Source organism: Anolis sagrei, chromosome 1 (assembly GCF_037176765.1).
Source record: "Anolis sagrei isolate rAnoSag1 chromosome 1, rAnoSag1.mat, whole genome shotgun sequence".
NCBI classification, from domain to species: Eukaryota; Metazoa; Chordata; class Lepidosauria; order Squamata; family Dactyloidae; genus Anolis; species Anolis sagrei.
The window spans coordinates 225,087,619-225,101,180 of record NC_090021.1 but is presented as its reverse complement, the minus strand read 5'-3'; the positions used below and the strand labels follow the sequence as shown (position 1 = coordinate 225,101,180).

Sequence of the window (13,562 nt, the reverse complement as noted above, 5' to 3'; positions counted from 1 at the left end):
TTAAAAAATCACTGACTGAAGCTCTGGTCCTTTACAAATTTGACTGTATCTGCTTTATTCCCACCTAATCACCACTGATAAATAATACATGGCTATAATTATTCTATAATACAGATCAGCTTTAAAAGAAGAGAGGATTTTTTTCCCTTCAAAATGTAACTCTATGCATAATTTACCAGGCTTCTATGATATATATAATGTGCTTTCCTACACCCAACCAAGATTCCTTCTCCTTTCCTTAGCTCATAATAGTTATTAAACTTAAGCAAGTGTGAATAATTAAACGAATAGATTGTGTAATTATTTTTTCTCTCAAAATATTTGGAAATATATTAGAGATATGTCTAGAAGAGCAGAGATTCACACCTGCACAAATAGAACAACACTCATTTGTGAAAAATGATAATAGAATCCTAGATTTGGAAGAGAACACATGGGCCATTCAATCCAACCCCCTGCCATGCAGGAAAAGCACAATCAAAGTGCCCCCGACAGATGGCCATCCAGCCTCTGTTTATGCCTTTCAGTGAAGGAGGCCAATATGTAGTATAAAGAAGAGAGCTTGGAAGAGGAGAAATGGAAACTTTTCTTCACAAGATATCATTGCCTGCTCACTTAGAGTGGGTAAAAATTCAGGACAGCTGAGCAATGCCTGTTTGAATCATAACTTGACATTGAAACTAGAGCCTGGATGTACTACCCCCCACCTTCCATTTTTCAGGTTAAAAAAAACCCTTGGTTTTTATTAATTTAACTGGTTAACCAAATTCCATGCTAAGTCTATGAGAAGCAAGAGGGACGTAGGATAGTGAATAGAAAATCAGGGACTTTTGCACAGGGACACCATTACAAACTTCCCCTGCTCCGCAAGGCTGGGGAAGGGGAAGTGACTTTGCCACCTCGCCTGTACAGAAGCCCCGCTTCTTCAGTTTGGTCTGAGACGTCGACCCACCCACCCACCACCAACAGTATAGTAATTTGGTCGCCTAGAGGCTGGGTAGGAATTTTTTCTCTCTCATGTTCTGGGAGGGCTTTTCGCCTACCCTATACTGTTATTGTGACAAATTGGGAGGTGTGGTCTGTTAAATAGGGCTTAGTGGAAAAAGGTAGGAACATGACACATCCGGTGTACACCCTGGCACTTGAGTTTTGGTGTAGGCCAGAAACGAATTCCTCTGGCTTGGATTCAAACAACCCAGGCGGGGGATGACATCGATGGCCTAGGAACAGGAAATGTTTGACCACAATTCCTTGAGGAAATATTCTCCGCTATGTTTCCCTTAAGGTCATCCAGTTTTAATTTCAACGGAGACCTGGTGTTTCGCCCAAGTTTGTTGCCAGGGATGGGTCGGGAAGGACCACTACCTTATACTTAGCTCTTACCAAATTCCAAGACACACTCCGAGTTATGATATAGTTAATAGTTACAAATCTTAAACTTGGTAACAGTTTAATAAAGTTGCCAAAATTTGATCCCAATAGATTGTGTGGTCTCCTTATTTCGGGGATTGGATGGCAAATGACTTTTTATTGGCTGTAGAAACCTAGGCAATAAAATTAAATCCAAAAAGTGCTTTGTGAGTAGTCTGCATTGCTGGTGAGGTTCTGCAATGAGTGACATTTCCAAATTTGGTACTTGAAGCAGTGAGATATAAGTTGTCATCCCCCCAAAACAAATTAAGTTTCTTCACTATTTGATTATGTTGAATCGACAAAGTTTTAAAATAGCAGTTTAATTTCTCTTATATACCATTAATAGAATGCAAGCATAAGGGAAAAAATAAACTAGTGTAAACTTATCATTACCATTCTTCTTTATCTGCATCACAGTTACAAAAGTATCTCAGATCCAGGCAGCTTTCTTCTAATCCACATGCACACTGCTGGACTCCAGGAATAGACCCTCCCCAGTAAGGATGCTTTTCGTTGGCACGGCCAACCCACCAAACAAATGGCATTCCATCTGTAGAAACAAAGAAAGAAGAACTGCCATAAGGGATGGGAAATAAATAGACAAATTAAGAGGAAAAGCCAGGATGAAATAGCATCCCGAGTGTTGTTGTTTCAAAGAAAAGTGTATGTAATTTTGAATTCACCTTTTCACATTTGCACCACTTACGTTCTCTTGCCAGACTCCCTTCAACTGCCATGCAGTGGAATTCTGGGACTTGTAGTTTCACACATTATTCGCCTTCTCTGTTATAGAGTGCTGGTGCTTGATCAACTACAACTCTCAGGATCCCAAAGTGTTGAGCCATGGCAATTAAATTGAATTCAGCAAGCAAACATACATGATAAGCTATAATGATTATATTTTAATATATTTGCATTGTTTTATGTTTAGTATTAGCCTTAGTATTCTTGAGTCTTTTTATTGAGTTCTGATTTTGAAGTGTGATCATTTCCAAATGATCTGATGTGTGTACCCAAAAATCTATTCAGAGAAATACGCTGAAAAAAGTTTTCTCTAATTCAATTGTTAATCACTAGAGCATTTTAAACCAACTGAATATGATCAGCGAAGCAAAAGGTGGCCCTCCTATATTTTTTAAAAATTACATATACACAACATACAGCATATTACTAAAGATTGGGTTATCAGATCAATTTCTGAGGCTAAAAAGCACATCTACTTCACAGTGGTAATTTAAATAAATTTAGTTAAGCTCAACAAAGTTAATGTATTGTCGGAGGCTTTCATAGCTGGAATCACTGGAATGTTGTAGGTTTTTCAGGCTGTATGCCCATGTTCTAGAAGCCTTCTCTCCTGATGCTTCACCTGCATCTATGGCAGGCATCCTCAGAGGTTGTGAGGAAAATGGGGTTCATATATCTGTGGAATGTCCAGGGTGGGAGAAAGAACTCTTGTCTGTTGGACAACAAAGTTAGTTAAAAAAAAAAGAATAACCACAATTGGATTGAAGCAGCTAAATGATAACTAATGGATTGGTGCAATGTTTAATATGTTTTATGATGTTTACATGTATTATGTTTTAATGGTTTTAATTCATATTTATATGTTTACTGATTTTAGTTACCAGTAATTATATCATGTACTGCTTTTTGCATGTATATTGTGGCATTGAATTTTGCCAGTTTGTAAGCTACTCTGAGTCCCCCTTGGGGTGAGAGAGAATGAGATAGAAGTATAGTAAATAAATAATAAATGAATAAATAATAAATGCATTACTAGTTAAAGCAAGCAGTATTTACATTAGTGGCAAGTTGTGGCAATAAGAACTCCAACTGGGAAGAAAGCCAACTTGATTGACATCATTATATAACTTTTTCTTCTGGGATGTTTTTTTTTGTCGTGTCAGGAGTGACTTGAAAAACTGCAAGTCGCTTCTGGTGTGAGAGAATTGGCGTCTGCAAGGATGTTGCCCAGGGGACACTGGGATGATTCGATGTTTTTATCATCTTTGTGGGAGGCTTCTCTCATGTCTCCGCATGAGGAGCTGGAGTTGATAGAGGGAGCTCATCCGCCTCTCCCTAGATTCGAACTTACTACCTGTCAGTCTTCAGTCCTGCTGGCACAAGGGTTTAACCCACTGCACCACCGGGGGCTCCATTTCTGGGATGGTTATATTCCACTTATCTATATATATAAAATCCAAAAGGGCGTCCTTAGGGACTGCAAAACATGAAAAACCCCGGACGAAAACTCACCAAACTTGCTGTACACATACCTCAAACCACAAGGTATGCACAACACTCATCACAATTCAAAACAACATTACAACAAACTCACAATCACAGAAACAAACAGAGCATGGGCAGAGGCGTCCCGCCATGAGCCCCTGGCGCGTGCACATGGCCAGAACATGCCCCTCCACGGAAGCCATACCCCTCCCTTTGCTGAAAACGGAATGAAGGAAGGAGTGAAAGAAGCAGAGAAAGGGGGAGAGAAGGCTGGCCACAGCAACGTGTGGCGGGTAAAGCTAGTTTATTATAAAATATAACATTCCATTGGATGTGCCCCCTGACATATGCTCACCCAAGCACAAAAGGTCACATTTCAGCACTCACTTGAACATGAAGTTATGCAGCTCCTTCTTTTTCCAGTGACCAATAGATGCCTCATGCTGTCAGCTAAAAAAAAAAAATCTTGCCTTGTTTTATTCAAGAACAACTAACTAAATTGAGACATTTGACTTCGCTCTCTACCCAGCTAAGTGCCTCTGGCCTCAATCTGATATTTCTTTTCTGACTATGTATCTAAAATATGAGAGTATTCCCATACTATAAGATAGAGATCCTATGAAATCCTGTGGTTTGTAGTTTGGTGAAGTTCTTGGAATCTTCCTTAGAAATTTTTGTTGCAACTAAGGGGAGTGTGCATTTGAGTTTTTTGAAGGGAATTTAAGGACTTTACCAAAGATTGGTGGATTCCACAGAATGCAGCCACCACAGTTAAAATGCAATCAAGTTGCAATTGTTATATTCTGCAGAACCAATACAGTCTTGCAGTTCTTGAGTCTTTATTTGTCAGTTAATCTTCCCTCAAGCTCTGATCCCCAATGCTTGCTGTAACCTGTATTCTAAATAAATAGTTTGGCCCCTTCTCCAACACCTCACTTCCAATGACTTAATAAATTAAGTTCTTCCCCACCATTTCTCGATGGTATGAAGGAAGAACGGATAGATCAAAAGAATCTCCAGGCAAGATTTAGACTGAGAAAAAAGGAACCTATCCTCAACAACGAAAGCAATAGGTTTTGTTGTGCTTTATCTTCTGTCCAGTGGTCAGCCACAGCTTCCATGCCCATCAATCCATTTCAAATTGTAGCCTGAGCTCTCAAAGAGCTATTCAAGGATCTGAAACCTCTCCAGAAAGGAGGTTCAGCACATTTAATAGCTTCTTTAAAATACTGACTAACATTGGGAGTGGATTGTTATCTTACACACAAGGGATCCATCAGTCCCTTTATGCAAACTTAAAGCAAAATAATCTTCTGCAAAAGAGCATCAGAGCTTCAGAAATAACATTTAATAAGTAATTACAACTATGCTCCATTGCCCCTCATCCAAATAATTACCTATATTTACCATGTCAAAAAGAACGTTTTATCATTTTGTAAATATAAAATAGTTACTTTTAGTTCCTTTCCCCAAAACTATATGAATGCTACAAGCTGTTGTTCTGTGGTGCAACATAAACAATCCTATCCTCCACCAAAATAGCTCAAAGTAACATGAGAAATTAGTATTCAGATGACATGATGATAAAAGTACACCATGTGGTGAGTTATGCTCCCAAGAGTTATAAAGGCAATAAAATGCACAGCGGAAACACCAAGGAGTGACATTAACGTAGCAATACCTTAATTACCAGGAAAGGGAATTAGTTACAAACAATTAAGTAACTAGTTACTTCTGAGTTGATAGAACTGAAAATTATGACCATGGTCTAGCACCAAAATCTCTCTCTCTGGAGAAACCATAGTGCACAGATGGACTGCAGTAGCAGCCTAACACTTAAGGAAGATTTGTCTGTAACAACATGATAAGATCCCTGGAATAGAGCGGTGTGATGTAAATTATTCAGTAATCAGCGCCAGAGCTCAGGAAGAGACACTGCAAAGAAATGAAGGTTGGCTGAAATAAGTGAGCAAAGAAATTGCTTAACATGAAAATGTTCAAATAAAAAATAAATTTTGGTCTCTACCTTGAATAGCAGTTTAAAGGAGCTATTCAAAGTGCTGAATCTTCTTTGTGGAGAGAGAGTTCAATACCTCAAATTGTTCTTTGAGAGCTCAGACTGTGGTTATCATGGTAGAAATAGAAACACTGTTCGGAGTGAAGTTGATAATAACATTTTAAATAAAACACTAGTGATCACAAATAATCTGTATACTAGACTCTTCCTTAAATAGCAACAGCTAATTACATTACATATGGACAAAGTAACAAATCAAAAAGCTGTAACAAGAATGAAGGTTAATTGCAAAGTACAGTTGATAAATTAGAGATGCACCATGTTTGTCAATTCAGGTTTGCCTTGTCACAAGCCTTTGTCAATGACTTTAGACTCTTACAGTAAACAGTGAAATCCTAGGCATCTTATCTCAAAATTGAATTTCACTGAGCTCAATGGGAATTACTTCCACATAGGTGGGAACAGGGACTATACAGAAGGTGCATTATTTTGAAACCATCATAAATGAGGAGGCAAGAGCTTTGTTCAAGACCCAGTGGAACTCATTATAAAAATGGAAAGTTCCACAATATACATCTCCTTAGTGTATATTCACTAATTTTGCATTCTTCAAACTTGCAGGATTGTTAATGCATATTATTAGCAAACTATTCCCCTTAAAAAATTATTGTAACAAGCTATGGGAGAGAAATGGGAGGGAGGACTGAAGATGATATTATGGAAACAAATATGGCATCTACATGATATGGCACATTCTTCTAGTTTTCATACTTTTCCACTCTGGAAAAACCTAATCTACAAAAATAACGTGCTTGTTATCAAGGAAAAAGTAATGACATTATTTCCTAACATCCTGACTGGTATCGTGCAGTGGTTTGAACTCTAAACTACAAACTCTGGAGACCAGGGTTGAATCTTTGCTTAGCCATGGACATCCACTGGGTGGTCTGGATCAAGTCACAATCAAACTCAGAAGTAGGCACATAGCAACAACACTCTGATTCCAAAATCTCCATTGTTCCTTGAAAAAGTGAGTTTAAAAACTAACACGTTTTATTCAGTGCAAGCTCTCATAGACTCCAGCTCCTTTCAACAGATGTACGGGGCTATGAAAACTAATGCCAATAAAACTTGCTAATATTGAAAATACCACAAGACTTTTTATTGCTTCTTTGCTGCAACAGACTAACACACACAAATACATCAAAATGTCTCTTCTGTTTTTTGTAGAATTTCCAAGCACATTTAAGAATATTTAGGATTAGCTATTTAATTTTATTGACAATTTAAATAGACATGATAGAAGGGATCTGTCTAATTAAAAATGTGCTAATTCAGGGGAAGACAATATTTAGGTTTATAATGTAAGTTTGTGTAGCTATTAGAAATTAATGATGAGCATTAATCAAAGTCAAGCTTCATATTATTGCCTCTTGGAAAGGTTCATTAAAATCCGTTATCTCCCTTATCAGTGTTGATGAGGAACAGGAACAAGAGCAGCAGTGTCAATTCTTGGAAAAGGTGCAAGTGACCTTGGAAGATGCAGCACACAGAATGCCAGTCCTTAGAGGAGATATGCAGGAGGACTCTCTGCTGAGGGGATCATAAGCAAGTCACCCGATAGTTGCAAGATGCATTGGGAGGTAAACTGTCTTCCATGATAGCCTTGCAAAGAAGCCAATAAAATGTGGGCTAGACAATAGAAACTCAACAATGGCTCCTCTTCATCCTGGAGAGAGGTGACTAGTGGGGTGCCACATCCAGTCCCTGTGCTATTCAACATCTGTATCAATGACTATGATAATGGAACAGAAGGCATTCCTTATCAAATTTACAGATAATACCAAATTGTGGGGGGTTGTCCATACCCCAGAAGAGATTATCAGAATGCAAAATAACTTTAACAGAGATGAATGTTTATGTGGCATGCACAAATAAAGCATGGCTGACATTTGGTTTGACAACATTACATGTCAAATGGATCTGGGAATCTTAGGCTGGTTCTAGACAGGGAAGAAGTCCACTCCAAGTGAAAAGAACTCTATATCAGGAAAATAGCTCTCCCCCCTGGTGTGTCATTTCTACATGCCAGAAGAGCTCCATCAACAAGGTAATGGCAGCCGGGTAAATTACTTTTAGGTTTTTTTTTAAAGGGGTTTGGGGGATGGAGTTACAGCCCCCTGGATTTTCTGGGCTGATTCTTCCTGGAAAACATGAGAGGGCTGTGCAAACCACACTCTCAGAAGTCTTAGGACTTCTGAGGAGGCAGTCCAGACACAGCCCATACTGGATTAGACCCAGGTCTTTCAGGAAGACCCGGGTCTAACCCAGTAATTTATTAATTCAGGACAATGCAGGGTTGTTGTTTTTTGCTTTGTCCCAAATTAATTTGCTTTTACCGAAGGTGTCGTTTGGATGCCTCTGTTAAAAGTGCATGGCCTTGCACATTTTTGGTCCTGTCTGGATGAGCCAAAAGCTGAACATGAGTCACCAGTGCGACGTGACAATTAAGAAAAGCCAATTCAGTTCTAGGCTCCAGAAACAGGCATAGAGTATCTAAGACAAGGATACTAATAGCACCCCTTTATTCTGTTCTGGTCAGACCATAACATGTTGGGACATGTCCAGAGGAGGGTGATTAAAATAATAAGGGGCAAAACCATGCTATGTAAGGAGAGACTTAAAAAGCTGGATATATTTAGCTTGGAGAAGAGAAGCTTAAAACATGACATGGCAGCCATGTTTATATATTTGAAATAATGTCATATTGGAGATGCTTGTTTTCCTGATGCTCCAGAGAAAGGTGTGTGTATGTGCAGGGGCCGGGGGAAGAACAATAGATTCAAACTAGCCTGGACTCATTGAAAGAAAGAGCTTTGATTGTGTTTTCCAGCATGGCAGGGGGGTTAGACAAGATAGACCTTGTAGCCTCTCAAATGACCTTATCCAATGGGATGGAGGAAGTGGGGAAAAGCAGAGGGAACCATATTACATTGTTCCCTTTGGACTTTAGGGATGGACAGCCATCACGCATGTTTATTGCATCTTTCCCTATCTTCTTCCAGCTTTCCCTCAGATTGTGGAGAAAAAGGTTACAGACTGGATATGAATGGAGAGGAAAAAAAACAGAAGTCTCAAAAAGCTACTATAAGTTTTAAGAAAAGAACACATCTTTCTCTCCTGCAATGCCATGCTATGCAGAGGAGATGTTGAGGGGAGTATATAGAAGACCAGCTATGCAGAAAGTCACGTGATTTGTCTTTTTTTTTTCTGATTGGTTGATAAGGAAAAAAAACAGTATGCAGCTGCTCTTGTCAATTACATCAGCCTCTGCCTCCTCCTGCCCCAGCCCCCTCCAACTTTAAAAAAAAAAATCAAAAAGTTTGAGAGGTTTCTGTTTCTTGTTGTAAATGCTTTGGAGGGGTCCTTTCTGATTATTAATTCAGATATCCATGTTTACGAATTGTCCAAATCTGCGAATTACGAAGAAGAGCTCCAAAGCTTTGTACAATCCTAGTAAACATCCAACACAATAATATAAAGAGTGAACACTTTCATAATAGTTTCTCTATTTGACTATCTCAATTTTATTATTCTAAACCAACCCAAAATTTATGAAAGTCTCCTTAAAGCAGTGCATTTGCCAAAGCGAGAGTCATTTAAAATCAAGCTAAATGGAGAACTTTCTAATACACTGGAGGGAATAATCTGACAAAGGATAGAGAATAGACATCTATGGGGTAATGTATCTTTTAAAGTATCTCTTGCAGCATCTGATTGTGCCACTAAGAAATGAAATAGTAGCTCACTTGAACTGCAATAAGATGAAAAATGAGGGTCATATAGAGCTTCATATTGGTTCAATGAAGAACTTAACACATGCTTTAGAAGGATTTAATTATGTTATTACTGTGTTTGCTTAACATGCTGTTTAGAAGCAATAGAATTATTTTGTAACATTTTAGTTTAATTAGTCTTTAGTGGGCCCTCTTCCATGTTTATTGTGAAGCCACTAAGCTGGACCAAAAGAAAAAAAAACCTCATTAAAAATGACTGCCAGTTGTAAATGCAAGAGTTTATACCAGTTTGGATAGATCATTGTTACCATAAATTTGTCCTATTTAGAGGAAATCCATTCAAGTCAATGTGGTTTAGGTTAGTCACTATGTTGAGTTCAGTGGTTCTACTTTAAGTACAACGAGATATAACCGTGACTCTGTGACATCTAGTTTCAACCCAATGTATCTGCAATAGAATCTTCTTCAAGGGTCCCTTGAAGAAGCCAGCCACAGATGCAGGCAAAATGTCAGGAGAAAATGCTGCTAGAACATACAGCCCGGAAACCACACAACACCCCAGTGATTCCATCAGTGAAAGTCTTTGGCAAAATTTGGAAAAGTTTTCCAAATTCAAGAAAAGCATTGATTCTTTGACTTTTAGAACATATTTATCTATCCGTTACACATTACCGCCTCAGGCCTTTTTTCTTCTGTCCCCTTCTGTCTCCAATTCCAACATGCATTCTTGAAAGCATTTATACTGCTAGTGTCCATCTTGATGTTTACTACAGAGAGAGAAACCTTACTTCCACTTCATAACTAAACATTCTTTCCCTTTCCAGTCAAAGAAGAACTATATTTATATGAAAGGCTCTAGAAAGCAAATATCTTGAGGCATCTTAAAAAAACAACAGTGCTGTTGCTGTACCTTTTGCAGAACATTTTTCTTGATCCAAAGTGTTATTCTAAATTGAGAAGTGTGTGTGTATGTGTGTCTGGGGAGAGGGGGGTACTTGTGAGCAGCGAGGCCAAAAGGTCAAGGAAGACAACAGGAGATTTCAAGATGTGTGCCTTTACCTGAAATCTGAAATACTATAAATAAGATACACTTGCCACATTCATAGGTGTTTATGAAAAGGATGACTTGAAGATATTAGCTCCTTTTACATGTTGCTCCTAATTGCAGTATCTAATTTGGGTCATTGTGTTTCGTTAGACCGCCTCTCAGATACCCTAGGTAGGATGCCCAATGTTTAGAGATTTCAGAAACTCCAGTCCTACAGCATCTAGATTTGAGAGTTAATAGTAGAGTATGACATGTTAAGATCAAACATATTGGCCTTGTCACCAACATTCTAAGTCTGCCAACCACTTTTCTGTTGTAGTAGAGCCTGCGAGTAACGATGCTAACGGTAGTTTGGGCACTAGAAGGGGAAAGAGGGTTACTCGGGAGCAGGAATCTCATGATGAGCAACAGAGGAAAAGGATCCAGGACATACTTATGGCACCTTTAGATGAGGAGTCATTTGAGGGTTTATCTGGTGAAGAGGAGGAAGGAAACATCATGGATTGGTCTAGGGAAGGAAAGGGGCTACTTGGGAGCAGGAGTCTGATGAGGAGCAACAGAAGAAGAGGATCTGGGATATACTTACTGCTCCTACAGATGGGGAATCATTTGTGGGTTTCTCTGGGTTTCTCTGGGAATTAAGGAGTGATGAAGACAGGGATGACACATTGGACTGGACTAAGGTGAAAGAGGTACAAGCTGTATGTGCGGAGCCAACGTCCAGTGATACATTTTTAGGGTTCTCTGGTAATGAGGACTGGCAATCGGGGAAAACATCTGAGTCTTGGGGGGATCTAAGTCTTGACAGAAGATGGAGAAGGTGGAAATAAGCTTTCATGTGGACAAAACCTGCCATTATAGCCTAATCTTAGTGTGCATTAAGTAATAATTAAAATAGAAATTTAGAGGGGGGGGGGGGGGAAACAAAAATTGAAAAGTAAATGGCAATAGTATTGAGCACTTTGCCCAGTTTTTGCACTTAAAAAACCTCATTATATTTGGGCCTCCATATTTGAAGGTTTGATTATTCATGGATTTGATTAAAACATCCTTTCTAGGAATGTCTATGTCATCCAATGTGATTGTATGGTTAGCTTTCGGCTGCAGGGACCTAGACATTGCTGGGAACCTAGACATTCCTGAACAAGAGTTCATTATTTCTTACTTTCATGGGAGTCCTGTACCCCTAACTCCAACAAATTTTGAGGATTGATTGTATTACATTTTTTAAATTTCTGAAAGTGCACATAGGAGTTATAACTAAACCTACCAGGCATAGCTTTGTAGATCCAACTGCATACATCTGTGTGCATGGCTTTCAGAAAAGCACTGGCATTTTACTATTTTAGATTCAAGCCATAAATATATACATAATTTAAAATGCAATGTATTTTTGAAAAAAACAAAAAGATGTTATTTTTAGGCATAGATATTAGAGTGAGATGGTCCTTTGGGTCCAAGCAGAATTTGGTCTCTTTGAACTGGTTCAGAAGCTTTCCAAGGTGAACTAAGCTTCCTTTTGAAGGTAATGATGCAGAAGCTGCTAGACTCCACTCAAAGCACTGTTGAAGCACTGGACTTCCTGTACAATGTGGTAAGTATAATGTGCCTTGAGTGACAACTAAGCCTTTCAATTTCATCTAAGCCTAACAAAAAGAACACAATTTTAAATGGTATTTTGAACATTGATGCAGACTCACCCCACAACAGTCTTTAAAGAAGAAGTCTATTTCTGGAGCTCCAAATTGGAGTCCAAATTGAATCTGGTGACCTGGACACTAAAGCAATTTACTGTTCATATATTTCATTAAATGCAGTATACAATATTTTGTAGAACATATAGGTATATCAGACTTCTATACAAAGCACAAGGGCATATTAAATACACAGTGATCATCAACTAGCAATAATTTCCTGCTATGTTAATTTATATTGCCATGATCACATCCTACTGCTTGCAATTACATTACATTCCAACTGATCACTAAGCAATCAAGGTGACCATATATGCAATTATTTCTGAGCCTTGAAATATATTTTATTCACCCAAACATTTCACTCAATTCAAAAGAAATGTTAATTGATTTTGATTTCTTTATTATTATTTCTGTATATTAGTAACATCAACCATTTATGTATGCCATTTTTTCCAAAAGGTTATAGTGTTGTAATTTGATTCTGATTTAGGATCACTGAATGATGGAAGTTGTTGTTCACTAATTTGGAGAAGATCAGTCTAAAGAAATAATGTTTTTTTCTTATCAATTTTAAAACTAGAGAAGAGAATTCAAAACAACCGAATGCCTTTCTTTCCACTAAAAACTGAGGCACATTTTTTTCTTTTTAAGGAACATATTAAGTTCTTCAAACTAAATACCCTTGCAAATCAGAAATCTAATTCTACATGTCCATGAATCAAAACCCATCCATAGTAAAACACTACAACCACTTGACTCCATGTTCTCCCCCCCCCCCCCCCCCCCCCCGTAAAACATTTACTTCCTTCAAAATACAAGGCAGAAACCAACTGCTCAACTACACGCATTAGAGATGATATATTTTTCCCTCTTCTGTTCTGCAGGACAGAGAATTTACTCATAATAGACATATTAGGATTTTTTTTATTACAGAGACAGCAAAAGGAGAATTGAGCAGAAGAAAGAGGCAGCCAATAAACAAAAACAGAAAAAAAGCTGAAACAAAACAGCAGCCAAATTGCTATGGAGAATTCATGTCCACAAATATAGTTCTGTGCAAGTTATATAACTGTCAACATCCTTTTGCCCAATATAGCTTGGCAGAAGATACATAACTCTTGACCCTTGTGCATTTTATTGATTCTATATACTAGATATGACAAAAGATGTATGGGCAATGTCAAAATCTAAACAAACCGAACACCAAACCACAGTTCCATGTTCCCTTACTAGGCCTTTGAATTCTGGCTGATGAATGATGGGGATTGGAATCCAAAAGGAAACATTTCCAAGAACGGAACTCTCTCCTTTGCTCCACAATTTATAAGGGATAGTCCTTACAAACATTAGCCAATACAGAG

At 38.3% G+C, this 13,562-nt stretch overlaps 1 protein-coding gene across 2 annotated transcripts in view; it reads right to left on the bottom strand.

Annotated features, from left to right (window-relative positions):
• CNTNAP5 (contactin associated protein family member 5) overlaps window positions 1-13,562 on the bottom strand; it is a 488,740-nt gene that overhangs the window by 105,850 nt on the left and 369,328 nt on the right. For both annotated transcript variants that reach the window (XM_060774167.2, XM_060774159.2), the window contains exon 14: window positions 1,807-1,963. In XM_060774167.2, the coding sequence (XP_060630150.2) occupies window positions 1,807-1,963 (157 nt within the window). The remainder of the gene's footprint in view (window positions 1-1,806; window positions 1,964-13,562) is intronic.